The sequence below is a fragment of the Fusarium oxysporum genome, chromosome VIII (genome assembly GCF_013085055.1).
Source record: "Fusarium oxysporum Fo47 chromosome VIII, complete sequence".
Lineage (NCBI taxonomy): Eukaryota > Fungi > Ascomycota > Sordariomycetes > Hypocreales > Nectriaceae > Fusarium > Fusarium oxysporum.
Genome location: NC_072847.1, coordinates 1,965,727 through 1,990,456, shown reverse-complemented (window position 1 = coordinate 1,990,456; position 24,730 = coordinate 1,965,727). Strand labels below are relative to the sequence as shown.

The following is a 24,730-nucleotide window of genomic DNA, read 5'->3' as shown; positions in this document are numbered from 1 at the left end:
GGGGACATTGGACAAGGGGACCATTGCCTAAAGGGGGTCAAGGTTGGAATTGGCTGCTCCGATAGTTTAATGACCCTGACAGGGATCATGTCGATTAGTTGTCACTAAAGGTCGGTGACGGACTGAACCGAAGTCGTTGATCGTCAGTCAATACCAGTTGGGAATGACAATAGAAACAGCCTGAAGTAAAGCAAGTGTATCAGAACATCTATGGTAAAAGGTTAGTCCTGGATAATGAGTTTCCATCAATAGCAGCCCTTCATCGACCGGTTCCGTCGTTTGAAGATATCCAGTGTTGGAGATGCAAATAATATTATATGCACTGCAATGTTACATACAGACAAGCTTCCCCTTGTTGGGAAACATGCAATCCAATCCCGTCCATCTGGGAGACTGGACTGTTTGTCTCGGCTTGGCTTCTTGGATCTGCCGGTGAATATCCATCCATACCACGCGATCAATTCTGGGCTCAGGATCAGATAGGGGTAGTCAGTCTGCTATTATTACTCTGTAATTGTTGTGCAGATAGTTTTCAGGTAGGTCCTGATGAATGCAGATATGACTTGTCCATTCTGAGCTAGGTCGGTTTTGTTTCGGGATAAAATAGCATGATGATGAAATTGAGACCAAAGCAATGCTGAATAGACTTTGGATGCAGCATATACGAGAATCTACTCAATTCAAATGTCACCATCAGTGGAAACATTCCTCAACTGTGTCTCTACCAAGATCTATGACCATTACAGCTCATACCCCAATTTTTAACCAACTCTGTGATTATACATCCATTATCCATATTCCACAGTCGCTCAACCGCTTCTCTTCACCCCTGGCACAAACTGGACCCCTAACTCATGATTATGTACTCCGTAGGGGTTATTTATTAATGGGTCTGACGGTCCGCCCGTTTCTTCGCGCTAAACTTGCTCAAAGCTCAAAGAGTAACTTCACCCGCGTCACTTGAAACGCTCAAATGCCCTCAGCGTGAAGCCAGTTTGACAGCTGTATCGTTAGAGACTCTTGCAGATCCAACAGAGCCTCCAATATCAGACAGTTCATCGTAGCTCAGTCTAACCAGCCGCTCATATAAGACACGCAGAACGAGCCTCTCTATGGTGGCTACTACACCCAATCTTTGTACGTACTTCAAAGTTCAGTACAAGTCGTACAAGCGAGAAGAAGGGAAAACGATTCGATTCGTATTCTTCCCCTTGTTACATGGTCCCCAGTCGCCGTGAAACATCAACACGGGCCCTAGTCTTGAAGCACCTCACTCCCAAACACAATCGCCTTCAGAACATGGAAGTCAATTCTATTTTCGGAAGCGTCTCAGGCGCTTCGCAGACGCGCCACCCGCTTTCAATGGTTCGAAGTGTGTGCGGATACATTCCTAGTTGACGCTGAGAGTCTTGTACTCCCGGTTGCGCATAATGTTCACCAACTCTCACCTAAGTGAGTTGAACAGAAACGTCGGTCTGAAAGTGGCATTTCATTTAATGCTACTACTGTTAGTGGTTCCATCTCTGATCCCACGTCCCGCGATGCTACGGATACTGCGCCTTGACCAGCTACTATCCCATCTTGGCGAACTCCAGACCTCGCCTATCATCCCTGAGAGTTCCATGCCCTCTTTGTGCTGTCAGTGTCAAGGAAACCATCTTACATCCTATCCTTGAGAGAACGTGACTACCTCAGGGATTCATTAATCATATCTATTAGATCTCCAACCACATCTGCCAAGCGAAACTCATGGTTAATTATTAGCGAGTATTTGCACTGAACTCAACGTAAAACCACAATTCGTCAACCAATAATGGTTCGTACTGATATGGAGGATTGGGTGTTCAATTGCAGGCACCGAAGCTCGACCATTTCCGTGCCATTTCTCAGTTCTCCCAGGCTGCTCACAAGCCTTCTATAGGTCTGAAACCCGTAGGACTCGAAGGCTTTCGAGTGTTCCCTCGAGCCGTTACCTGTGGCACAGACACGTTCCTTTGATACTACATGGGGTTGCACGACGAGGCTTCATAGTTTGTTTGCTACTTCGGGTAGATGGTTCAAATAGCCAGTCAAATATTGCAGCATCCCAAGTTAGACTTACAAGATGTCACCAACAAAAGAAACCTTGTAGGCAAAGTCGTTAAGGTAGTTCCTCTCGACCCTTTCGTTGAACTTCAACAAGTTCATCTTATGATCCTCTCTGTCAGTCGTCCATAAGTCTGAGTATTATTCATGGAATTGTTCTGTGAAACGTATGCAATTTTAAAACCAGTGGCAGTATTTGCCGAGAAACCAGAATGGAAGAACCAGAACAGTTCAGTAATTTCAATGATATTTTCCTCTGCTATAAGTCACACCCACTCCATTTCATGTACATTCTTTTGACGCTGACCAAAACCCATGCAAGTCCTCATTATCATTCATAACACATAACGCCACATCTCTTGATGCCACTTACAACTCATCTTTACCAGCAGCAGCATTGCCGCCATTGCCCTCCTTTCCGCCATCCTGAAGGCCTCTCTTGACCATAGAGCTAATGATCTCATACACAACCTGAGCAGCAGCCAGAGCTGTCTCCTCACCACCATTCTGGTAAGCAGGAGACACCTCAACAACATCAGCACCAACTAGGTTCAAGCCCTCAAGGCCGCGAAGAATGCGGATGAACTCGCGGGTAGACCAACCACCGGGCTCAGGGGTTCCGGTGCCGGGTGCAAAGGCGGGATCCAGAACATCGATGTCGACGGAGAGATACACAGGGTTCTCGGTACCAAGGACCTTAAGGATACCGTCGATTATTCCCTTGGTACCGAGATCATCAATATCGTCGGCTGTGAAGCGGACCCAGCCTTGGGAGGTGTCGTCCTCGTTGTCGGCAAAGTCGTTACCTGAGAGCCTAGTGCGTAGACCGGCATGAACCGAGCGTTCAGAGGAGGAGTTTGAAAGGAGACCTTCCTGGTTGGCCATCCAAAACATGGAGCCGTGGGTAAACTGAGTGGCTCCCCACCACGAAGGATAGGCAGCTGGGTTCCAGGTATCGAGATGAGCTGTGGTGGATGTGTTAATGAGGTTCTTCACTAGATAGTTAACGAAGGGCACAATCAACCCACCATCGAAGTGCAGGACCTGGATAGGCTTCCCATGAATCTCGTTCAACGCTCTCAAAGCAGGGAGAGCCAAAGAGTGATCACCACCCAAAGTTACCAGTCGAGCCTTGGGCGCAAGCGCAGAAACTGTCTTGCGGCGACCAAGCTGCTTGAAAGCCTGGGTCATCTGCTCGCGAGCAATGTTGTTGTCGATGGGGGTGATAGAAATATCACCACAGTCCACAATCTTAGCCCAGTTCTGGTAAGGGTTAATACCAGCTCGGGGGTTGAATCCACGCATGGATGTCTGACGAGCAGATGCAGAGCGAATAGCTCGTGGGCCAAAACGAGCTCCTGGGCGGTAGCTCACCGCTGTGTCGAAAGGAGCACCGACAATAGCAATATCGAAAGGCTCAGTGGGTTCAGTGAGGCACTTTACATGGTTGAGATGGGCAAATGTGTTGATGCCAGCAAAGGGCCACTGCGAGGAGTCAGTATATAGACCTCTCATGATAGTCATGATGTGTTTGGTGAGACACTTGGAGCCTTCTCTACCAAGAGCCTATCACATACCTCATAACCCCATTTCTGCTCAAGCTCATCAAGTTCCTCTTTCGTCCACTCCTTATCATCATGATCATGAGCGCAAGCTGTGGCCAGCCCCGCCAAAGCGAGAACGTTTAGGAGCTTCATGATGAGTTGCAGTCGTAATTCACCAATGAATTCAACTTGCAAATATGTGAACTTAGAATCACAAGAAGAGAGAAAGAAGCAGAAGAAAAGAGAGGCAACCAGTGAGGTCTATATAGTCACTACCTATGCTTCACCCTCCACCGGGCGGGCATCCGGCCCCACGAGTCAAGATCCATCAGATCAAACATACCTCAACTCAATGAAAGCCTCAAAAGAGAGATATGACAATCGCCGATTGGTCAATCGAGGCAGTTCTGACCGGATAACGATCTCCCCGCAGTTGTCTTTCTTCCCCGCCTCGAGCCCTCATGAGGTTTAGGGAGCGAATTTGCCTGATTCAGGCATAGAATTGCACATAGAGGCCCTATGATTTCACTTTTGGGTTGAGAGATAGTGACCAGAAAATGGGTCTTTGGCGTGGAACTAGGTTGAGATAGGAAAGTTGGGGCGACGGCACCTCATATCTACCGGCAACGTTAGGTATTCTTAACAAAGTCAAATCATCTTCAGCCGCAGAATTGTTTGTCCAACAGTTATAAACGAGGATATCCCCTAACATTCTTTGACTTTACAATATCAAGTTCCCTTCTATCTCACGTGTGGCTCTTACAGTCATACCTTACTGTTGAGGAGCAGGCATCTTCTAGGTATCTTAATTTCCAGGACCATTTTACGGACAACACATATTTGTTCCATTACGCATCATGCTTAATACACATCGCATAGGGTGTACACTTGTCTGTCAAAAGGCGTAGTACCCTCCGTCATTCACCACACCTTGCAGCACTCGAGGAGAACAGTCTGTCTTTGTCTCAAACAGGACATCATCCCAGACAAGTAATATGTCCCTTTCAACATCAACTACTATGTTGATAACTACACTTGATCTACAATATACACCGGCAGTTAGCCGGTCCCAAGGACAGTCCGGGCCCGATCCATCTACCGAGCTGGCAAGCAAGGTTTTGCCTGCCAAGTGCATTTCCCCAGGTCAAGTACATATAAAGAGCTTTACCAGGTAGCTTTGAAACCCCGCGAGATCTAACATACTTGCTGGTCGAGTTGAAAGCAAAGACCATACTTCATGCCACTATGCTTCTTCATCCGCCGAAACATATCTCAGTGCAAGTTCACCGGTGCTAGTCAACATGATCCATTGAAAGGTTCAAACATGAAATACAAAATTTTCTATAACTTAGTATGAATCAAGACAAGACATTGATGTAAATCACCCCAATCGCCAAACTTTCCTATCAAAGCATTCCCGCCTAGATGTGTGAATCGTTGTCTTCGTCCGCTACCAGTCCTTTCTCTTGCCACTTGATCCATCTCGCGAGGGCCAGAGAACAAGATGCATTGGATTCCAGCCTAAAGAAACTCGGGGAGACCACTGGGATAGAAGAGGCTTTTCGGTGGAAGTTCCGGCTGGGGGCTACGCGCAGCGGCTCCCGGCAGCTCTCGGTCGGTGTCACCCCTTCAAAACCTTCTTCCTCTTCTCGTTGCGGAACAGGACGCCTGCTCCCCGAGTTTTGTTCCGTCTCTTAGTTCACCTCATGCAAAGAACGATCACTCTCTTTGAAACCCATAACGTTCCGTTCCACCAGCGCAGGTCATCCCAATGTCGTCTTGCCGTGCCTTCGCCAAAGAACTCTATTCGTGCATGTCTACTGGGCATGTTCCTAACTCAACCAAAAATTCCCAGGGGAAGTAGGAGAAGGTGGTGTCATAGCTCGGCTGCGGCTATCCCATTTCCGTTTATAGGACAAGGCACTTGTGTGACTTCTTTTTAGGAGCAGGGGGCTCAAGTGCTGCAACGATAGCCTGTATAATACAATCAGCAAATGTTTCAAGTAACGTTTATAGATGGGGGAGGTTTTTCAAACAGTAAAGACATACCTCGTCAAATACATCCTTAAGCTTATACTGGGTGAGAGCACTGCACTCAACGTACTTGACAGCACCCAAGTCCTTCGCCATTCGTTCACCATCCTCTCGTCGTACTGGTTGCATCTTTTGCTTTGACAGCTTCTCTCGAACACTAGGGTCGTCCCTCAAATCCACCTGGGTACCAACAATCAAACAGGGAACGCCAGGGCAGTGGTGGCGGACCTCGGGGAACCACTTCTCGCGGACGTTTTCGAAGGAAGCAGGCGAGGTGACGGAAAAGCAGACGAGGAAGACATCGGTCTGGGGATATGAAAGAGGTCGCAGTCTGTCATAATCTTCTTGACCAGCGGTATCGAACAAACCGAGAGTGTACGGCTCATCTCCTATCCTGTAAGTAATCAGCAACCCTTCTTCGACTGGCCAAGTTGCCGCCCATCAAACATATCCGCAGATCGCCCCTCTTATCACAGAATCCATCACACTGCTCAAGCCAGAAGTCGGTGATGGCTTTCATGACTGAAGACGTCCATTGCAGGTGGGGATACCCTGTGGGGGGCTGGTGTCGATCGATAGGCGTGCAGGTAGACTCACATAACCGTAACTGCGTAGTTGTCGAAGACTGTAGGGACATATTCGGAGGGAAACTTGTTTGTTGTGTAGCTGATGAGAAGGCAGGTCTTTCCAACAGCACCGTCACCAACGACGACGCACCTAGAAAAGGGGTAAACCGGATTAGCCTCAAGAATGATTGTGCGAATGGCGGACAGGGTAACAGGCATGCAGAGTAGATGCGCAGGTATGCTTAGGGTGCTTTGCCGTAGGACAATCTCGGTGTAGAGATAAAGCAAGCCAAGGGAAGCAAATCATCGCAAAGCATTGCGGCAGCACAAATCCAAGCGATAAAAACATACTTAATAGTTGCGACAACAGCCATTGTTCCTCACGAAAGCTCCTCGGCAGGAGCTCGTCTATGTTAAAGTGAAATGCAAGCGGTCGAGTGGTAAAGCTCTATTGGCGGGCGGATGCGCGCGACTACGGTAAGAGAGCGGGGGGTTGCGGAGCGGAGAAAGTCGAGTCCAAATAGGTGTCGGGGAGAATAGGTTGAAATAAGGATGATAAGTCGAGGGAAGGCGAATATGTTGGGCTGTACTGTTTGATGGCGGATTGAGGTGGTTGAAGACAAGTCAAGATTGCGGTGGATGCGGCTTTCGGTAGGTCTAGGTAGCGGATTGGTATGGAGTTGCGTTGAGGTGCGCTTTGGTTTGGTTTGGGTTCTGGATCTAGGCCAGCGAATGGGTGGAGGTGGAGAGCCTGGGAGTGACTGAGGAGACTACGGTCGACGGAAATTTCAAACCTGCAACAAGAGAGGTGAGCGGGAGTGGAAGACACGATTGATTGACGTGCGACTACCAGCTGGTAAAGGGTCCAGTCCAAGCAAAAAGAGAAGAGGCACAGGCGCTGGCAAGAGTTAAAAAGAGAGGCACAGGCCGTGTACAGTGGTAGTGGGCCTCGATGAAGCAAAGTAGCAGCACAGACAGACAGATACCGCCGCAGAAAACCAAGCCAGGCAGGAAACCAAGGCAAAGCAAGTTGAGGTGAGGTAAGGTAAGGCAAGGCAAAGCAAAGCAAAGGGACCAACACCAGTAGCATTAGCCTGGAGGTACCAGCACAAGGCAGCCTAGCCTAGCATGGGGCAGGCAGAGCAGGGGATAGGAAAATGGTATTACGGGGACGGGGAGAGAAGAGAGGGGGAGGTTGGAACGTTCAAAGCCAGCACCTCTCCCAGTTCCATGTTTAGCCTAGACAGGCAAGCACCCATCCAATGGTAGGTACTCTACGTACAGCCAAGTACACTTGTGAGAACCGCCAGCTTAGCAGTACAGCAAAGTACCGCCTCTACTTGATGGGCTAAACAAGCACCAAGTAAAGGAGACCAGGCCAGGCCAATGTGGATTGGGGAGGTGGATGCGTTACCAGTCTGAGTGGAGGGGACAAGGTACGAAGGGGAAAAGAAATGCACGATGTGAGGTTATAGGTAAAAGAGCAGAAAAGAAAAGAAAAGAAAAGAAAAGAGAAAGGGGATAGAGTTGTCAGGCAGACTCCAGGAGATCCTGAGTGAGGTACTGATTATGATCGAAATGGTCGAGTTGGTGGTGATGTGGTCACGACTCTGATACCCATGAAGAAATAGACCAACCTGTTAGTGATTTAGGTAGGTCGCGATGCTGTGCGCTGGCTGGTCGGTATCGTTTACCGACTTCTTGATGCAAGTCCAAGCAAGATACCTACCTTACCAAGAAGAATCCGAAATTGTCGTCGAGTCGAGTCGAATCGATGATTAGATTGCAGTTGTTGATAAGTGGCACCAAGTGAGTGATATGATAACGCAAAATCAATGTCAGACACAAGAAGCCGTAATATGGAATGGAAATGAGGCAAGGCCTGGACTCTGGAGCGTCCGTCGATCCATGGATGGCAGGTGCAACGGCGATACTGGAACTCTTCAGGGCCTTTTAGCGTCATCATCCCAAAGATACGGGAGCCTGCGCGCAGGGAGGGTCCACTGTTAGTCATCAATACCCAGATACTTTCAACCACACATATAGACGTCATAGGGTAAAGTAGCTCTTTATCAGGCGGATACCTGGTTCATCAACGCCATTCCTTCAATGACAGCCTTATCCCGTATAAGAACCATCCAGAGTATCCCTCAGTTGCAAATATGAAACCTTCTAACTCAGGGGCAAATTTTCTGGTCTTTGGCTTGGAAATTTGGGACAAAGGCCTGTAAGCCAGTCCTTTAGCCATAACAAATACTTGACCTCGAGGGACTGCGCGAGAACCGTGCTGAATGGCGCAAACAAGGACCCTTTGTTATTGACGTTAACTTACACCAGCTAGTAGCAGAGGACGAATGCGATAATTGATGACGACACGAGGATTGGGCCACCCGGCACCAAGTGCTTGCATAAAGACAAGAACCAAAGAAAGAGGTGAAAAAAAAAGTAAGGGAATAGGGGTCAGAGAATGGGACGACGATCCGCTCGTCAGATCCGATTGTTCTCCGTGCGTGCGTTGCTTTGTTGTAAGGGTATGCTTGTCCTTTGACTTCGCTTCACTGGTGGTGTCGTATATCAGATCGTGACATGTCCGATTGGACTCGTTCTGTTCCCGCCTGGTCCTGATTGCCTCGCCTTGCAAGTTGCAGCGCATTAAGAGCCTATCCATCTGGTGATCCGGAAGGGGTCGGGGGCTTGTTGCAAGTAGCTCTCTCTGGTCCATGCCCTTGGTCCCCTATATTCAAAGCTCTCGCTTAACAAGGGGATCTGCTTTACAAGTGTCGAGTGCTTTGATGCCAATGCAAATTGTGACGCACGCGTGACCACTGGCCACTGCGGATTGACGAAGATCTTTGTGTTATGTGTTTCAACCTCCTTTGGCTCGGAGATCCGAATAAAGAACCCCCCCCCCCGGTTTCACCTAACACGATCACTTCGAGTGCCGTGTGCGACGTCCCGAAGCAGGGTCACAAAGGGAAACAACAAGAAGAGGAAGAGGAAGAAGAACAAAACATGTTTGTTGGCAATTGCCGAGTCTCTCGAGTCCCTGTTGCACTGCGACAATATCGTTAGTCAGAGTATCATTACCCTCTGATAAACAACACAACAGCCCTGTGATAAACGGTGACTGGGGAGACACGCGCGGACACAAATCTCGGAATCACTCATCCCAGCACCCGCTCGCTAGTATAGGAACTTACCGACATCAACACTGAAGCTTCAGCCCAGGGATATTACTTTGATCAAGGGCTCCCTGCTCAAGTTTATGCAGTGGAGATCAGCCTCGTGAACTTGTCACATATTCATACCCTTAACAGACTTCCAGCTGCAGCTCTGTCACGCCTGTCAATTTCAGTTTGATAATGCTCCTGTCGCAATCGCATGTTGGGGGTCTAACTTATCAACATGGGACGAGGGGAATGTGCAGCTTATCTGCTTGTCTCACCTGCACGAAGGTGCTTTTGTTAAATTGCATATTCTCATCATACGTGATTCAAACTGAGACATGAGCTCCGTTCAGCTCGTCATCTGTCGATCTGCACGGTCTTGTAGCTTGAAGAGGTTTATCCCGCCCGTTTATTTACTTTTGCTGAGTTCGCTTCAGGTGATGCTTTATGATTCCAATCTTTGAATAGTATCGATAAGCGTGGAATTTTTATGAACCTATAGGATCGGATCGCCTATTTCTTTTTGGAAGAACCAATCTTCCTGCATTGCCAGGCTATCGTCGGCGTAGCATTCGGGGAACCTCAACGGGGAACAGCTGTGAAATGTATAGTATGCCACACTATAACGCCACAGCCAATTAGTAGTCTCCCATCATCAACATCAAGTGTTCTCGATGATTAAAGAAACGATGACATTATCAGATTCAAGGAAGGCCTGTTTATGAACCCTCAAGATATGTCTACTTGGGCAGTTGAGGACTTCGAAAACTTTCCACCATCAACTACCGTTTTCCACAAACCATCAGAACGATCTTCAAGTAATCTATGTCCAATTATATATATGTATCTAGGTTTTATTGTAATTCTTTCCTTCTTCGTGTAACAGTATGGTCTTGGCCAACCTAAGCATTAACTAAGAAGCCGTTGAAGCATAATTTGACCCTGCATCTCGGCCTCCCACATCTTTCTTCTGCTAGATCTACAACTAGTTTCTTCCTGCAGCTAAACCTTGGTAATCAATAGCTTGTAGATACTCCGCATCTTCGGCAAACATCTCACCTTCAAAGTCATCACATTCATCACATCACAGTCTCGAGATGGCGCTAAACCCAAACGGAGAATACGGACCTGTCATCCGTCCATCATCGGGGCGCGAGATGTCCGCAATCCGGGGGGCAGTAAGTGGGTACAGAGATGTTAGAAAAGTGTCAGTTGAGATCCATCTTCCCAGGCTTTAACCTCTCTTGAAATGATGAACACTCGGGCCTGAGAAGCTCGCTAAACAAAGCACCGACTGTCGATTGCTGGCCATGGGGTTGCTAAGATGGCCTCACAAGGACAAGCCGCCGGTTCTGCTCAAGGTGCGGTCCTCGGCTGGCCTCATCGTCACCACATGTTCCTTTGCAATCTTCACTGTAAGTCGCCTGTTGCTCTTCGACTTTGAAGAGCCAGTTGACTAATATGGCCTCAGGACATCTTTCTGTATGGTGTCATCGTTCCCATACTTCCATTCTCTCTTCAGGATCGAATTGGTATCAGCACAAAAAGGGTGCAGTACTGGGTCTCCATAGCATTGGCCGTGTTTGGTGCTGCACTCTTGGCTGGTTCTCGTATGTCCACAGTCCCCCCTTGAAGTGATAGTATATAACTTATGGTGACTATAACAGCTGTCTGGGGTTATCTAGCCGACAGAATCCACAACCGCCGGGTACCTATGCTTATAGGTCTTATTGTATTGTGTGGTGCTACCGTTTTTCTATGCGTAGGTCGCACGCTTGCTCTCTTCATGATCGGCCGTGCTCTGCAAGGTATATCGGCCGCACTAACATGGACTGTTGGCCTTGCACTTGTTGTCGATACTGTCGACAAGGAGCATATCGGCAAAGCCATGGGTTGGATCAGCACAGCTTGCAGTCTGGGCATCTTGGTGGCACCTCTACTGGGAGGTCTCGTATATGGAAAGGGAGGTTACTACTCCGTTTTCGCCATGTGCTTTGGCCTTCTCGCTGTTGACATTGTCCTGCGTCTTATCATCATCGAGGTCAAGGACGCCAAAAGGTGGCTTGATAGGGCGGAACCTATAGCCGAGGCAGATCCAGAACGTGTCGTAACGGAGGAACCGAAAATTGAGAAGAGCAAAGATAATATCGCTCAGCAAACAGGTGGGCAGACCAAGGACGTGTCAGACCCATCACGATCACCTATCAAGACACTCGTCAAGCTCCTGGGGCAGCCTCGATTCCTGGCTGCCCTGTGGGGAACCTTCGTCCAGGCACTTATCAACACGGCGCTCGAAAGTACTCTCCCCCTTCTCACACACGAGATATTTGGCTGGGATTCCATTGGAGCAGGACTAATATTCCTCCCGGTCATTCTGCCATCATTTCTGGGACCTGTGGTTGGCATGGTTGGCGATCGATACGGCCCTAAGTGGCTCGCTTCATTCGGCTTCCTCTTCGCCACACCCTTTGCTGTATGTCTGAGGTTCGTCGACGAGAATACGATTCAAGACAAGACCCTTCTTTGCGGGCTCTTGGCTGGTGTGGGCATCGCCACGGCCTGCATCTTTGGTCCCCTGATGGCCGAGATCACTTGGTCCGTCCAGGGCGAGGACGGCACTGAAGGTACGGGGCAGATTGCTCAAGCGTATGGCCTGTATAACATGGCATACTCGGGAGGGTCTCTGGTAGGACCTATAATGGGCGGAATGGTCAAGGATAGCGCTGGTTGGGCAACTGTCGGATGGAGTCTGGGTATAGTAGTGTTTGTGTCCGCTATTCCAACCGTTTTGTATACGGGCGGGCCACTGAAGGTCAAGCTTAGAGGTTGGGGGTGACAGAATTCAGCTGAAGCCTAAATAATTCAAACAGAATACAATTATTGTAGGTTCAAGATTGAGGTTATTTATATACATATGAAAGTATACGTAGTCCTTCACTGCCCGAACTGGATGCCTCGGACACTGTGGACCATATCAAGCTAAACCTAAAGGGAACAGCTGTTCATTTGGAAGGCAGCTTCAATACCGCACAGTCAGGCTCATGCTTTGATCAATCTCCTGTCAACTACAACTCATTCGCTCGATGATATATTTACATCGAAACTTGTGATTCATTTTCTGTAACAAATCATAATTAGATTATCGTCGTTGTTCCGCTTATATTGCCCCCGAATTCCTCTGGATTTCCCAGAAACAAGCACTTTTTATATATCACCACACATCATGGAGGAGCAGCAACACATTGATGAGCTCCTTAAACGCTATCTCAACCTGCTAGACGAATACAGTCAACTCCGCCAGAGTCTATCTCAGATTCAATCTGATGTCTTTCACAATATCGCCCGCGCTAATTTCGCTGGTGAGAGAGGCATGAGGTACGGTCAGGATCACTACGATGAAAGAATGCAAGCAACACGCCTTCTTGCCATTGAGCAGAATGCAAGCCAGAGCCCAAGCTTCTCATTCTTTCCTGCTCCCGACGAAGACAATGTAGCAGATAAGGAAGAAACCTCCTCAGCCGAGAAGCCTGACAATGCATCAACACCAGAGGCGAAAGAGGCCAGCCCTACAGAAAAGAAGCGAAAACAGAACAAGAACCCCTTGCAATGGTTTGGGTTATTCGCGCCTATGCCTCTCCGCACGGCACAGACACATTCCGTGAAAGCAGTAGAGGATATTATCCCAAGGCTTGTTTCTGTCAACGCTGAAATGCTACACGTGGAAATTGAGGTGCGACGAGCGAGGAAACGACGTGCTAAAGCGGAGGCAGCTGAAAAGAAGACAAGCCAAACTGCCGCAGCCACGCAACCACAGAGCACAGCAGTTTGAATGCCTTCATATTGATACTATGTCTATCATATATGGCCATGCTCAGATACATCAGTTATTCCCAGTGTCCCCACAGGTTGTTCAGACTCTCGGCCAGAGTCGGATGAGCATAAACAGCTGCTTCCAAATCCCACCACTTCAAATTACCCATCATAGCAGTTTGCACAATCGACATGATTTCACCACCTTCCAATCCCAAACATGTGAATCCCAAGATGTCACCGGTTTTTGCATCCACAGTCGCCTTCATCATACCACGTGGCTCTGCTGTCTCCAGCGCCCTTGCAACATAACTCATAGGCATCGTGGCAATCTTCACTTCCCTTGAACTGTTGGCGAGGTCTCTAGCGTGGAGCCCAACATGGCCAAGCTGTGGATCGGTGTACATGACATAAGGAGTCAGAACTCGTGAAATCGACGCCTTTGTCGTAGGCATAGCTGGAGTTGTGGATGACATAGCTTCTGGAATGAGGTTGGTGCGGATAATGCGAGAATCATCGTAGGACATGTGTGTAAAAGCAGCACCTCCGTGGCAGTCTCCTATGGCGTAGATATCTGAAGCCGTGGTCTGGAGTTTATCGTCGACAATAATGTGACCTCTAGGAGTCGTCTCGATGCCAACTTCGGAGAGGTTGAGGCTATCTGTATTGGGCACTCGGCCTGTTGCCAGCAGGAGATGTGTTCCGGAAACTTCTGTCTCCCCTCCTGGAGTCTTGACGCTCACTGCGAAAGGTGTCTTTGTGTCCTTCGAAGCTGAGATCGAGTTCACTGTGCTCGAAAGATGAACCGTGATGCCATCCTGTTGAAGGATATCCATGAGACACTTTGCCACGTCAGTGTCTTCTCGGGGCACAAGCTGTTTGGCCCTTTGAATAACAGTCACTTCAGAACCAAAGCGGCGAAAGAGCTGTCCAAACTCAAGGCCGATATACCCGCCGCCCAACACAACGAGACGCTGTGGAACCTCACCCAGTTCCATGATAGTAGTCGAGTTGAGTACTCGTGCTGGATCAACATCGTCGAGACCTATGATATCTGGCCTCGATGGCCTCTCACCGACGTTGATGAAAATTTGATCGGCACTGACCTCTTTCTCGCCCCCATTGTTCAACAATACTTTAAGTTTCTTCTCGCCGACAAAGCTACCGTCGCCCATAATCACATCGACACCTGCTGCATCCAAACCTCTGACACTGCCGGCGTTCCACTGCTCCACGATTTCGCGCTTGCGCTGCCTTACACGAGCCATGTCGATCTCAACATTACCATTTCCTTCGTGTACGCCATAGTCTTTACCACGTTTGGTCATGTAGGCTGCTCTTCCAGAGGCGATCATGGTCTTTGTAGGCGTACAACCAACATTGACACAAGTGCCGCCTAGTGCCGTACGCTCAATCACAGCTGTTTTGCGACCAGCATTGGCGAAGGCTTTGGCGACTGGGTTGCCACTCTGACCGGAGCCGAGGACGATAACGTCGTAGTGCGTAGCCATTGTATGAAGATATTGGCGCTTGAGAAACTGACTGATGGGAGTTAGACGCGATAGGCCGATGAGGCGATTCATGAACAGAGGTTGTCAATTGAGGTTTGATTCTATCAGGACTTAAAGACCTGCTAAATAGAGTGTATGAATAGAAGCCTCTTATACGAGGCGCCATCGTTCAGCGCCATGTAAGCAGGTGGCTTATTCATCTCTTACAACGCAACGCCCGCGTTTCGTCAGCGTGATTGATGAAGTTACCGTTGGCCAAAGGGGATGCCACAATCTCGTGAGGGGTAGGACAGAACAACACGACCACTGAAGGTGTATATAAGCGCTTAACGTATTGACATAAGCACTATCCATCCTTCACAACATTTAGCTCGATGAACGTCGTGTTAATATTTGTACGCCTGAAAGGGTAATTCGTAGTTTTCATCACTCCTGCTTTAACGAACCCAATGTAGCAAGAACGTCTTCTAACATTTCCCTCTCAGGGTTATCCTGACTGACTTGCTTAGCAAGTTGAGACGCAATCCCATAGATAGCAGCAATAGAGTGCTTATATCTCTGCCGCATGCCCCGGTTCGCCGCTACAAGCACCGCGCAGCAAAGTTGCAAAGAGGATATTACTGCTTCCTGTACCTGGGGTGGTAATCCTGAGTCAGGGACATCCCATGCTGCCACTGAAGTGATGAGATCCATCCAAGCTTCAGGAACACCGTTGGATTCTTGCTCAACTATGGGAAGCAGAATGCGAACAATGTCTGTAGCCCGAGCAACCTCCTGCTCTCCCCAAGTCTGTGAGGCATGCTGCAGAATAGAGTTCAGATCGTGAGCGAGAATTGTCCACCCTTCGTTGACGAGCAACAGCTCGCGACCTTTGGGTAGCGTAGTCACACCCTCGAGAGCCACGAGGACCGGAGATCGGAAGTCGAGTTTATGCTGAGAGCTGGATTTGTAAAGATCCATAAACATATCCATCAAACCCGTAGCCTCTTTTCGCAGGATATCATTCTCCTCTTCTCGCAGCCAGAGCGCCAACGCTCGCACAGCTGAAAGTATGAACATATCATCATCAGCATTATCTCTCATTGAGTCCCAAGCGAGTGTGTGGTGGACTCCAGCTGATGTGTCTATCGTACCAGTACGAGCGTCTGGATGTAGTCCCATGGCTCCGGCAACAGAAGCATCCCATCGATCGCGAAGATACTCGGCTGTGAGAGACATTGTCTCGGAAATGCCCTTACGGAGCTTAAGGAGGTTCTCAGGGGTCATGAAGAAGGTTTCCATGGACTCGTCTTCCAAACACTGCACGAGGTATCCAATGAAGATTGAGATGACGTCGAATGCAGATGTGAGGCGTGTTGAGACTTTGGGGTACTCGGGCTTATTTAGCTGTTCTAGAAGAGTGGGAGCCGAAGAGCGAATATCAATGAGTAGGAGGTTGATGAGTAGGTATGAGAAGGCCTTGTCATCCTTTTTGTCGTCGATAAACACCAACTTCGGTGCCTCGGACGGGAAAGCTTGGAGTATCGAGGCTGTGGCATTCGTATATGCCGCTCGGGCTTCAGGTGTTGGCCTACTTGTGACGAGGTTTTGAATGTAGCTAACGACTACTTTGAGCCACTTGGGATGCTGAGGAAGAATCTGAAGCAAATGGTTAGATGATTCTCTCGGAGAAGGTGTGGAAAACGCACAGAAGAGTTGGCATGCCGAAGAAAGTAACCAAGGAACTCGAGAAGAGTGACAGCATCAGTTCCAGTGAATGATGAGACCAGACTTTGAATCGTGTCGTCAATCTGCCTCACCAGCGTAGAGGGATCTTCAATGGTTGTCATAGAATTGAGCCATGCAAAGCAAAAGATATCCAGAACCTGTGCATGGCTAGGAGCGATCTCGGTAAGGGAGCTAAAGTCTTCCACCTTGATAAATTCTTGTGCTCCTTGCTGTGAGCTTGCTAGCATATGTAGTAGTTGAAGTATTAACTTTGTGGTGTCTTCAGGGCTGAAACAGCCATTAGTTTTTTCCTTTTGCCTGGCGAGGCTTCATACCTGTAGAGAACTGCATTGACGAGCAAGGGGATTCTGTTGATGAATTTGGCGTCACTCTTAGCCTGATCGGGAAGAAGAATGGAGAAAATGTACAAGACAGATACAGCCAAATCCAACATCTCTTTTGAATTCTGAGTTGAAGGCTTTGAGCCTGTGCGTAGTAGTCGGTCGAGGAACTTGGGCGAGAGACTGGACCATAGACCTTGAACTGTTTGCTCATCTTGGCGAAGTTGTTCTGAGCTGTCGAGAAGAGATTTTAGGAGGGCTAGTCCTACAAATCTTTGGGTATCATCTTTGGCCTTGAGAAGTGATCGTATCTTGTTGACGTCTGTTGGTTGCGAAGCAGTACTTTGTGTATTTTCAGCCATCTTGGTCCCTATTTTGTAGTAGTGAGTCGAGTTCCGGATACAGAGCTGTAGTTTCCATACGCTGACTGCAACACTTGAGTGTCTTGAGATAAATAAAGATTTGGCTGTATATGAAAATAGTTGCTAAGATGAGAAGAGTGTGTATTGATGGACTCGACTTGCAACAACTTTGTTGGGTCCCACTATTTATAAATTCCCCTCCGTAGATGAATTCTAGAAACCTCCAACATTTAGGGAAGGGGTGATATCAACGAATTCACTTTACATGATGAATAAATCCTAATTATTATTGAGGTCCAAGTATACCGTTCCGTACTATCATATACTAATCAGTCTATTAGGAATGTGATATAAATAAGTGTTTTAAGCTAGCTTCGACAAGGACAATGAAAGCCAAGATCTTCGCGAGACCAGGCAATTGCTTTAGTTAGTATTTAAACTTGAGCTTCAAAAATGCAACTCGAGACAATAGAATGTTTCAATATTTCTTAAACTCTTCCTTGTCTCAGCTATAAACAACCGCCCGACGCCATGATGCTTGTTTTCAGCTGGTCGAGTCGACGTTTTAGGCAATCCAAGCCTTACAACGACCAACCAGACCAACTGTAGCCATTGCGTGTCCTCCACTGAACCCTCCCAGTCAATAGCGCACTTGACATGGACATCAACAACCTCGTATCTAACTTTATCTGGACTCTCCCTTTCAGTCTCTCACAAACCAAAGACTCCGGGCCAGCTGTGAGCTCTTACACCGCATAATCACAATGTCATGAGCCGCATCATGTCTGGAGCGTCTCAAAACGACCCCTACGCCCTCGCCTCCGCTTCTGCTTCTGCTTCTGCTTCTGCTTCCGCCTCGTCCTCGTCGCATACTCCAAACTCCAATTCCGACGATCGCGACGAGCTCGATTTCCTTCACGACGACGCCAGCGATGACAGCGGCCGTGGTAGGTCTCGCGACCGAGACCATGTGCTCGGCGACGATCCGCTTCAGAGCAATCTGAGTGCACCCATGACCTTTAAACGCAGGCAGGGTCCCTCGCTCTGGTCTGCGCCCTCTAGACTTCTCTCCGCCATCACAGGCTCACGACCGCATGCCTCCTCGAGAGGACCGTCTCCAGCTGTTTATTCAAGCTCTAATACTCCCCCGCGCCCTGAGGCTGTCATGTTCAACGAAGCTTCCAAGGATGGTGTGCCGCATGATTGGTATGTCGAGGGACCAGGGCGTCGAGTCGGCTACGAGGATCTTACGGCTATCGATTGGATTTTCGAATACACAAAAGAGCGCCAGAGATTGCGCATGCTATACTCGAGTGCGTCTGGGGTTATAGGTTATGTGCGACGCCTCATTGATGCCAGCCAAGTCTGGATCGTCCTGCTCTTGACGGGTATGCTTGTAGGCACTGTTGCTGCTGTCATCAACGTCACGACCGATTGGCTTGGAGATTTGAAGGAAGGATACTGCGCGAGTGGACCAGAAGGAGGCCATTTTTACCTAAATAAGGCGTTCTGCTGTTATGGCTATGACCAAGGCTCCAAATGTGACGGTTGGAAAACTTGGGGCGACGCTCTGGGAGTCCATTCAAAAAGTGGCAAGTGGTTTATTGAGTATTTCTTCTTTGTTTCTTTCGCGGTATGCACACTGGACCCCCGTAACTTCTACTACCTCATATGGCTAACGATTGGAAGATGCTGTTTGCATATGTCGCAGCACTTCTCGTCCAGGAATATGCCATCTACGCAAAGCACAGTGGTATTCCAGAAATCAAGACTGTTCTGGGGGGCTTCGTCATTCGACGGTTCCTTGGGCTCTGGACACTCATTATTAAGTCTCTTGGTCTTGTAAGTCAAGTTTACACTGCTTACCAGCTCATTACTGACACCATCACAGGCTCTTGCTGTTGCATCAGGCATGTGGTTGGGTAAAGAAGGCCCCCTAATTCATGTTGCTTGCTGTTGCGCCAACGTATTTACGAAATTGTTCCGCAACATCAATGACAATGAAGGTATAGAGCTTCCCTATAATGCAGTCAGTTGTCATCAGCTAACGCTATTAGCTCGCAAACGTGAGGTTCTTTCGGCTGCTGCCGCCTCAGGTGTCTCAGTTGCCTTTGGTTCCCCCATCGGTGGTGTCTTGTTCAGTCTCGAGGTTAGTTATGCTCAGCCCCAACCCCCCAACCAATACTAATTCTCTACAGACTTTGTCTTATTACTTTCCAGACAAGACGATGTGGCAGAGCTTTGTCTGTGCCATGACTGCTGCAGTTGTTCTTCAGGCTTTCGACCCCTTTCGATCTGGCAAGCTTGTCTTGTATCAAGTTCACTACAGCATTGGATGGCATGGCTTCGAGCTGCTCCCCTACGCCATACTAGGCGTCATGGGTGTAAGTCCAATATCAAGCACGAACAGAAAAAGTAACTAACAGTATTTCCTTTCCAGGGCATACATGGCGGTCTCTTCATAAGACTCAACATGGCTATTGCTCGCTGGAAGAAGTCAAACCGATGGATCCCAGGCCCTATCGTCCAGGTTCTCATCGTGGCCTTCTTCACTGCCCTCATCAACTATCCTAACTTCTACATGAAGGTGCAGACGACTGAGCTCGTCTCCAACCTCTTTTCAGAATGCTCGCAGGTTCTCGACGACCCCATCGGCCTCTGTAGAACAGGAGCTGCCTCGGCCAGGACCATTGTCCTCCTAGTCTTTGCGTCAGTATTGGGCTTCTTCCTCGCCGCTGTCACATTCGGTCTCCAAATTCCCGCCGGAATTATTCTCCCTTCTATGGCCATTGGTGCCTTGACAGGCCGCGCTGTAGGTATCATTATGGAGATTTGGGTTACCAATCACCCTGGATTTTTCTTATTTGGCTCATGCGAACCTGATATACCCTGCGTTACACCAGGTACATACGCCATCGTCGGAGCAGCAGCATCTCTTGCTGGAGTAACTCGCTTGACCGTCTCTATTGTCGTCATCATGTTCGAGCTCACTGGCGCCCTCACCTATGTTCTCCCCATTATGATCGCTGTCATGATATCAAAGTGGGTGGGCGATGCTTTCTCTCGTCGCGGTATCTACGAATCGTGGATTCACTTCAACGAATATCCTTTTCTCGACAATAGTGAGAATAACGAATCTATTCCTGACATCCCAGCTTCTCAAGTCATGACTCGCATCGAGGATCTTGTAGTTCTTACTGCCACAGGTCACACTATCGCATCTCTCACCACTATCCTCGAGATGCACCCATACCGCGGTTTCCCCGTCATATCAGATCCCCGAGAAGCCATTCTGCTTGGATATATCTCTCGTGCCGAGCTGGCATACAATCTCTCAGCCTCAACGCAAGCACCTCGTTTGCTGCCCCCTGAGACTGAAGCCTTCTTTTCTCACCAGCCCATGGCAGATCCACGCACAACCCTGGATCTTCGCCCCTGGATGGACCAAACACCGCTTACCCGGGCTTCGCATACAAGTCTTCACCTTGTCGCTACATATTTCCAAAAGCTCGGCCTGAGATATCTTCTCTTCAGCGATCGCGGTGTTCTGCAGGGCTTGTTGACAAAGAAGGACGTCTGGTATGTCCTCAATGGTGCCGAAGAGACACGCCGCACCATGGGTCTAGCACCCGGCGGTGCTGGTCATGAGACTGGCGTGACCGACAGGATAGCAGACGACAATGGCGGCGGTGAAAGTAGTGGATTATTACATGGCGATGGTGCAGATGATGGGGATAGCATACAAGGGGAAGAGCCAATGTTATAAAAGGAGCCTATAGATTTGATGCTGGGTCATGTATTATTGGTCGTGGGTATATTGGTTTTGATCATATAGACGAGTTTGCTGTTCTTGATAGGCTATATATATGTACAATTCAACGCTTCATCCAAATTTCATTCTGAAATATTGCTGACCTCCCATCTCAGTTTCCGAAATAAACCATTATGTGCCATCATGCGCTTCGGGTTTTGTCACAAAATTTGCCTATTTCTTGGAATATTATATGCCAAGGGGAGGCAAGAAAAAGGACTATATTCTAAATAACAAGAATAGTTAGCTATAGTTAATATAGGCTTAGTAAATCTTTACATTACTTATATCTAAGCTTAGTGTTGGATGTTTTTCTCTTTCCCTAAAGCATGACAGACATCGATTCAGCCCGCCAGTATTCCCGTATTTGCAACCAAAAACCGCACGCCAGGAAACAAACATGGTAGAATCAGATCTGAGCATTTATCATAAAATCGCTTAAATCATCATGAAGTAATGGTCGGGTCAAAATAGCCCCTAGTTTTTCTTTCAGCGTGCAACTCCCATGCTTGATTGAAATCCTGATATAGAATGAAACCAACGCCGGAGCAGCAACATACCAGCCGATGCATAAACTTCTCCTCTGAGAAAGCCCAAGAGACCAACACTAATTCTAATACTCAAAGTCATCATCAACAGAGGGGCCCTTGTTCTTTGTCACGCTCTCCTGTTTGCGATACATTTCAGCAACCTGGCGACTTGTCGTGGCAGCATCAGCTTTCTTATCATCTCGCACACGGATGAAGCGAGGGAATCGAAGACTGATGCCCTTGTTTCCTGACGGGTCGACACCTTCCTTAGCACCGGCTTTGTAACGTGGACTGAGGGTCAAATCGGCTGTCTTGACTTCCCAGACATACCGAGGCTCAAACCAGACATCAGGTTGGTGTTGACCACCAGAAGAGTGTGAGTAAAAAGGCTTAGGCCTATCAATGGTAATCTCAGAGAGTTGGGTGTGGAGATCCTCCAAGACCTGTTCTGAGAAGCCGGTTCCAATATTGCAAACAGTTTCGTATGTCTCTGAGTTAGGGTTGTAACAGGCCAGAAGGAATGCACCGTAAACAGATGTACGCTTGCCTTTGCCGTAGTATGCGCCCAAAACCACAAGATCCAGGGAATCACCGACGCCTGAGAGGTAATCCTTCTTGATCTATGATAGCAGTCAGTCAAACAGATTCTAGTAATGCAGTTTCGAATTCTTACCTTGAGCCAGTTACGACTTCGCTTACTGGGCTCATATCCACTCTCAGTCCCATCCAGCATTTTTACCATCAGACCCTCGCATGATGCCTTGACACTTTCGTCAAGGAAAACCTGGATCTCATCCAGTTCCTGGCCGTTCATGTGGGTAGCGAAGGAAAACTCGCCTTCCACGGGATTAAACGCGGTTTCGAGAAGCTCACGTCGTTCACGCAGTGCCTTCTCGACAACGGCTTCTCCATTGAGGTACAACAGATCAAATGCAAATACGCAAACCTTGACCTTGACATCCTCAACCTTGACGTCCTTCTTCTTGCGTGTCATGAGTTGCTGGAAGGGCAACACTTTCTTCTCATCGACATCCCAGGCCACTGTCTCACAATCCAGGACAAAGCTCTTGGTGTCCGGCTTGACCCAGGTATGGAGTTTGGCAAGAATATCGGGATACTTCCTGGAGAGATCTTCGGAGTTTCTGGAGAAGATGCTAGCAACACCAGCAGCGGCCTCCTTAGCGGCGCCTTGACTCGCTTCGTTTAGTTCTTGAGGCGCATCTTTTGCCACATAATGGATTTGTGCTCTTTCGCCATCATACTTATACTCACAGGTGAAGGTTTGTCCCTCAAAGCGATCGAGTACTTCAGTAATGGCCTTGGTTGGCTTGGCCAGCATGGGCTTCAAAGGTACACCGGGTCGGAGCTTGCAATTTTCCCGAAGCTTCATGATCCCATGTTCTAGCATTGCAGGAATAATCACGTCATAGCTCGGAAGTTCGCTGTGTTTTGTAAGTATGGGTCAGCGACAGTGGTTCACGTGGCTTACCTATAGACCGTCTTGAGAATTGATTCACCCTTCTCAAGATCTGAGGTGCTAGGGACCTTACCCTTGGCATCTGCCTCGTGGGCAACAATAGCTTGCGCCAAAGAAACAAGAACGGTTCTCTCAGCCAAACCAAGTCTCAGCTTTCCTTCCAGGAATCGAATGATGAACTTGGCTTCACTCGGTCCTCCCTTGTCCTTGGTGATGTCGACTTTGCCAGTGGAGTTGGCATCAGCTGCAGCAAGAAGCTTCTTGATACCATCCACCTTGCGCCCCTGAGCACCGTTACCAGTGACAGTAGCAATGTTCATTAGGCCTTGATGCACACCCCTGATAGTCAAAGCCTTGGGCTTGAACATAGTGCGCTGGGTTGATCGACTCTTTACAGCCACCAATCCAAGATCACCAATTTCTTTCTGATCAGCCTTAATCACCTGGAGGCTTCGTCCGGTCGTCTCGCCGATAGCCTTCATGATTAACGACTCGCCAATACCAAGCTCGATACCAGCGTAGTCAGGAGCCAATTTGTTGATCATTAATAAGACTGTAGGTAATAGATCCTCAGGGGTCAGGCGCATGACTTGGCGAAGGAACAGAGAGCAATGCTCCATAATAATCAATCTTTTGGTGGTCATTTCCACAAGAGAGAACGTTGTACACAGGGCCGCATACGGAATAGGGGTGCCGGGCTTCCAGTCAGGATAGGGGTCTTTCGTCTTGGACTTGAACTTTGTCTGGACCTTCTCGCGAGCCTTGGCAGCAACTTCAGGCTTATCTTCGACATCTGCCTCGTCGTCAAGCTCGGCTTCTGAAGCTGAAGCTGTCGATGCTTCTTCTTTGGCAGACTCGTCGTTCTCCTCGGGAGTAGGTTCTTTGGCCGCCTTGGCTTTAGGGGTTGCCTTTGACCTCTTGGGCGACTTGACCTTTGGGGGTGTACTCGCGACCTTTGACTTGTTGGGGGATGCATGTTTCTCTTTCTTCACAGTTTCTTCAATCATCTCATCGTCATCTTCTTCCTCGACTCGCTTTCGACTTCGTCGTGCTCGCTTGGTGACAGGTCCATCGCTCTCGTCATCGACTTCCTCTTTCTTAATGGGCGTCAGCTCGGGCTTGGTCTTGTCTTCTGATCTTGCTCGCTTCTTTGTTTCTGATCCATATTTAGAATATCGTAGGATTTCATCGAAGTAGCAAAATACCTTTCTCAGAATCTGAGCCCGATTTGGTATTCATGTTAGCCTCCTCTTCGTGCTTCGCTTCTTCTTTTTTGGGTTTGCTGCTGAAGGAGAGCTTTGTCTGTTGAGGAGGCGCACCTTTTGCCCCAAAGAACTTCCTGTAGTTACCAATTGGCCTTGGTCAGTGATCGAATCTTTAACTTTTAGTTGTCCCTCCATATACCCGATTGTGCTCTGTCCGGACTTGACATACCCGAGAGTCGCCTGTTTTGGTGCCATGATGCCTGGAATTCTTGTCGAAAACAAACGCAACGAACACAAAGAACAACAATTTACAGGTCGTGATATTAATCTGGAAGTGTTTTGTAGAAAGAGAGGGGCAATTGTGAGCCCGCGAGTTGACCTGACACTGAGTAGCATGACGCGCCCGCTAGGCAACCTATCGCGTTAATTAGCTGCCATTCGCGAAGGCAGGTGCGACCAGAACGCGCGAGATGCCTGCTCCACGTGATTCGGTTGCCTAGTAAGGCAGGACGTGCACCGGGCTATTCCCATGTTAGGTAAGGCGTCGATCAAATTTATTAGCGCGCGTTAATTAATTGTT

The 24,730-nt window shown here is 48.5% G+C and overlaps 8 protein-coding genes across 8 annotated transcripts; 3 read left to right on the top strand and 5 right to left on the bottom strand.

Annotated features, from left to right (window-relative positions):
* Nucleotides 1-1,803: 1,803 nt before the first annotated feature.
* On the bottom strand, nucleotides 1,804-3,782 carry FOBCDRAFT_205305 (uncharacterized protein; the record flags this gene model as incomplete). The annotated part of the gene is made up of 4 exons (XM_054706516.2): nucleotides 1,804-2,023; nucleotides 2,102-2,200; nucleotides 2,459-3,570; nucleotides 3,663-3,782. The coding sequence occupies 4 exons, from the start codon at nucleotides 3,780-3,782 to the stop codon at nucleotides 1,804-1,806; spliced, it is 1,551 nt and encodes a 516-aa protein (XP_054562491.2).
* A 1,650-nt stretch (nucleotides 3,783-5,432) lies between these two features.
* On the bottom strand, nucleotides 5,433-6,810 carry FOBCDRAFT_48342 (CD42_CHICK cell division control protein 42). The gene is made up of 4 exons (XM_031188366.3): nucleotides 6,581-6,810; nucleotides 6,261-6,380; nucleotides 5,679-6,057; nucleotides 5,433-5,603 (listed from the first exon to the last, which is right to left on the bottom strand). Exons 1-4 carry the CDS (start codon nucleotides 6,601-6,603, stop codon nucleotides 5,538-5,540), a joined length of 588 nt encoding a protein of 195 aa, XP_031035631.3. The 5' UTR covers nucleotides 6,604-6,810; the 3' UTR covers nucleotides 5,433-5,537.
* Nucleotides 6,811-10,338: 3,528 nt separating this feature from the next.
* Nucleotides 10,339-12,300, top strand: FOBCDRAFT_229569 (major facilitator superfamily domain-containing protein). The gene is made up of 3 exons (XM_031188369.3): nucleotides 10,339-10,811; nucleotides 10,868-11,006; nucleotides 11,064-12,300. The coding sequence occupies exons 1-3, from the start codon at nucleotides 10,707-10,709 to the stop codon at nucleotides 12,230-12,232; spliced, it is 1,413 nt and encodes a 470-aa protein (XP_031035634.2). The 5' UTR covers nucleotides 10,339-10,706; the 3' UTR covers nucleotides 12,233-12,300.
* Nucleotides 12,301-12,619: 319 nt separating this feature from the next.
* FOBCDRAFT_297209 (uncharacterized protein) lies at nucleotides 12,620-13,231 on the top strand (the record flags this gene model as incomplete). The annotated part of the gene is made up of 1 exon (XM_031188372.3): nucleotides 12,620-13,231. The coding sequence occupies one exon, from the start codon at nucleotides 12,620-12,622 to the stop codon at nucleotides 13,223-13,225; it is 606 nt and encodes a 201-aa protein (XP_031035637.2). The 3' UTR covers nucleotides 13,226-13,231.
* A 17-nt stretch (nucleotides 13,232-13,248) lies between these two features.
* On the bottom strand, nucleotides 13,249-14,717 carry FOBCDRAFT_297207 (uncharacterized protein; the record flags this gene model as incomplete). Its single annotated transcript, XM_031188373.3, has 1 exon — nucleotides 13,249-14,717. One exon carries the CDS (start codon nucleotides 14,715-14,717, stop codon nucleotides 13,281-13,283), a length of 1,437 nt encoding a protein of 478 aa, XP_031035638.2. The 3' UTR covers nucleotides 13,249-13,280.
* Nucleotides 14,718-15,143: 426 nt separating this feature from the next.
* Nucleotides 15,144-17,127, bottom strand: FOBCDRAFT_140907 (Neurochondrin-domain-containing protein; the record flags this gene model as incomplete). Its single annotated transcript, XM_031188374.2, has 3 exons — nucleotides 15,144-16,355; nucleotides 16,406-16,712; nucleotides 16,760-17,127. The coding sequence occupies 3 exons, from the start codon at nucleotides 17,125-17,127 to the stop codon at nucleotides 15,144-15,146; spliced, it is 1,887 nt and encodes a 628-aa protein (XP_031035639.2).
* Nucleotides 17,128-17,806: 679 nt separating this feature from the next.
* On the top strand, nucleotides 17,807-21,007 carry FOBCDRAFT_48304 (chloride channel). Its single transcript, XM_031188375.3, has 6 exons — nucleotides 17,807-18,760; nucleotides 18,817-18,969; nucleotides 19,019-19,133; nucleotides 19,185-19,276; nucleotides 19,326-19,511; nucleotides 19,568-21,007. Exons 1-6 carry the CDS (start codon nucleotides 17,897-17,899, stop codon nucleotides 20,891-20,893), a joined length of 2,736 nt encoding a protein of 911 aa, XP_031035640.3. The 5' UTR covers nucleotides 17,807-17,896; the 3' UTR covers nucleotides 20,894-21,007.
* A 151-nt stretch (nucleotides 21,008-21,158) lies between these two features.
* Nucleotides 21,159-24,598, bottom strand: FOBCDRAFT_229563 (uncharacterized protein). Its single transcript, XM_059609808.1, has 5 exons — nucleotides 24,380-24,598; nucleotides 24,151-24,284; nucleotides 22,958-24,101; nucleotides 22,142-22,910; nucleotides 21,159-22,088 (listed from the first exon to the last, which is right to left on the bottom strand). Exons 1-5 carry the CDS (start codon nucleotides 24,544-24,546, stop codon nucleotides 21,552-21,554), a joined length of 2,751 nt encoding a protein of 916 aa, XP_059465618.1. The 5' UTR covers nucleotides 24,547-24,598; the 3' UTR covers nucleotides 21,159-21,551.
* Between the last annotated feature and the right edge of the window lie 132 nt (nucleotides 24,599-24,730).

Bases quoted from the DNA above. Each gene is read 5' to 3' on its own strand.
- FOBCDRAFT_48304 (XM_031188375.3), top strand. From the start codon at position 17,897: ATGAGCCGCATCATGTCTGGAGCGTCTCAAAACGACCCCTACGCCCTC. The intron at 18,761-18,816 runs GTATGCACACTG...AACGATTGGAAG, and splicing joins TCTTCTTTGTTTCTTTCGCG to ATGCTGTTTGCATATGTCGC. The intron at 19,277-19,325 runs GTTAGTTATGCT...AATTCTCTACAG, and splicing joins GTGTCTTGTTCAGTCTCGAG to ACTTTGTCTTATTACTTTCC.
- FOBCDRAFT_229569 (XM_031188369.3), top strand. From the start codon at position 10,707: ATGGGGTTGCTAAGATGGCCTCACAAGGACAAGCCGCCGGTTCTGCTC. The intron at 10,812-10,867 runs GTAAGTCGCCTG...ATATGGCCTCAG, and splicing joins GTTCCTTTGCAATCTTCACT to GACATCTTTCTGTATGGTGT. The intron at 11,007-11,063 runs GTATGTCCACAG...TGACTATAACAG, and splicing joins TGCACTCTTGGCTGGTTCTC to CTGTCTGGGGTTATCTAGCC.
- FOBCDRAFT_229563 (XM_059609808.1), bottom strand. From the start codon at position 24,546: ATGCTACTCAGTGTCAGGTCAACTCGCGGGCTCACAATTGCCCCTCTC. The intron at 24,102-24,150 runs GTATTTTGCTAC...AATATGGATCAG, and splicing joins GGGCTCAGATTCTGAGAAAG to AAACAAAGAAGCGAGCAAGA. The intron at 22,089-22,141 runs GTAAGAATTCGA...CTGCTATCATAG, and splicing joins GAAGTCGTAACTGGCTCAAG to ATCAAGAAGGATTACCTCTC.
- FOBCDRAFT_48342 (XM_031188366.3), bottom strand. From the start codon at position 6,603: ATGGCTGTTGTCGCAACTATTAA. The intron at 6,058-6,260 runs GTGAGTCTACCT...GATTACTTACAG, and splicing joins AACTACGCAGTTACGGTTAT to GATAGGAGATGAGCCGTACA. The intron at 5,604-5,678 runs GTATGTCTTTAC...TGTATTATACAG, and splicing joins TTAAGGATGTATTTGACGAG to GCTATCGTTGCAGCACTTGA.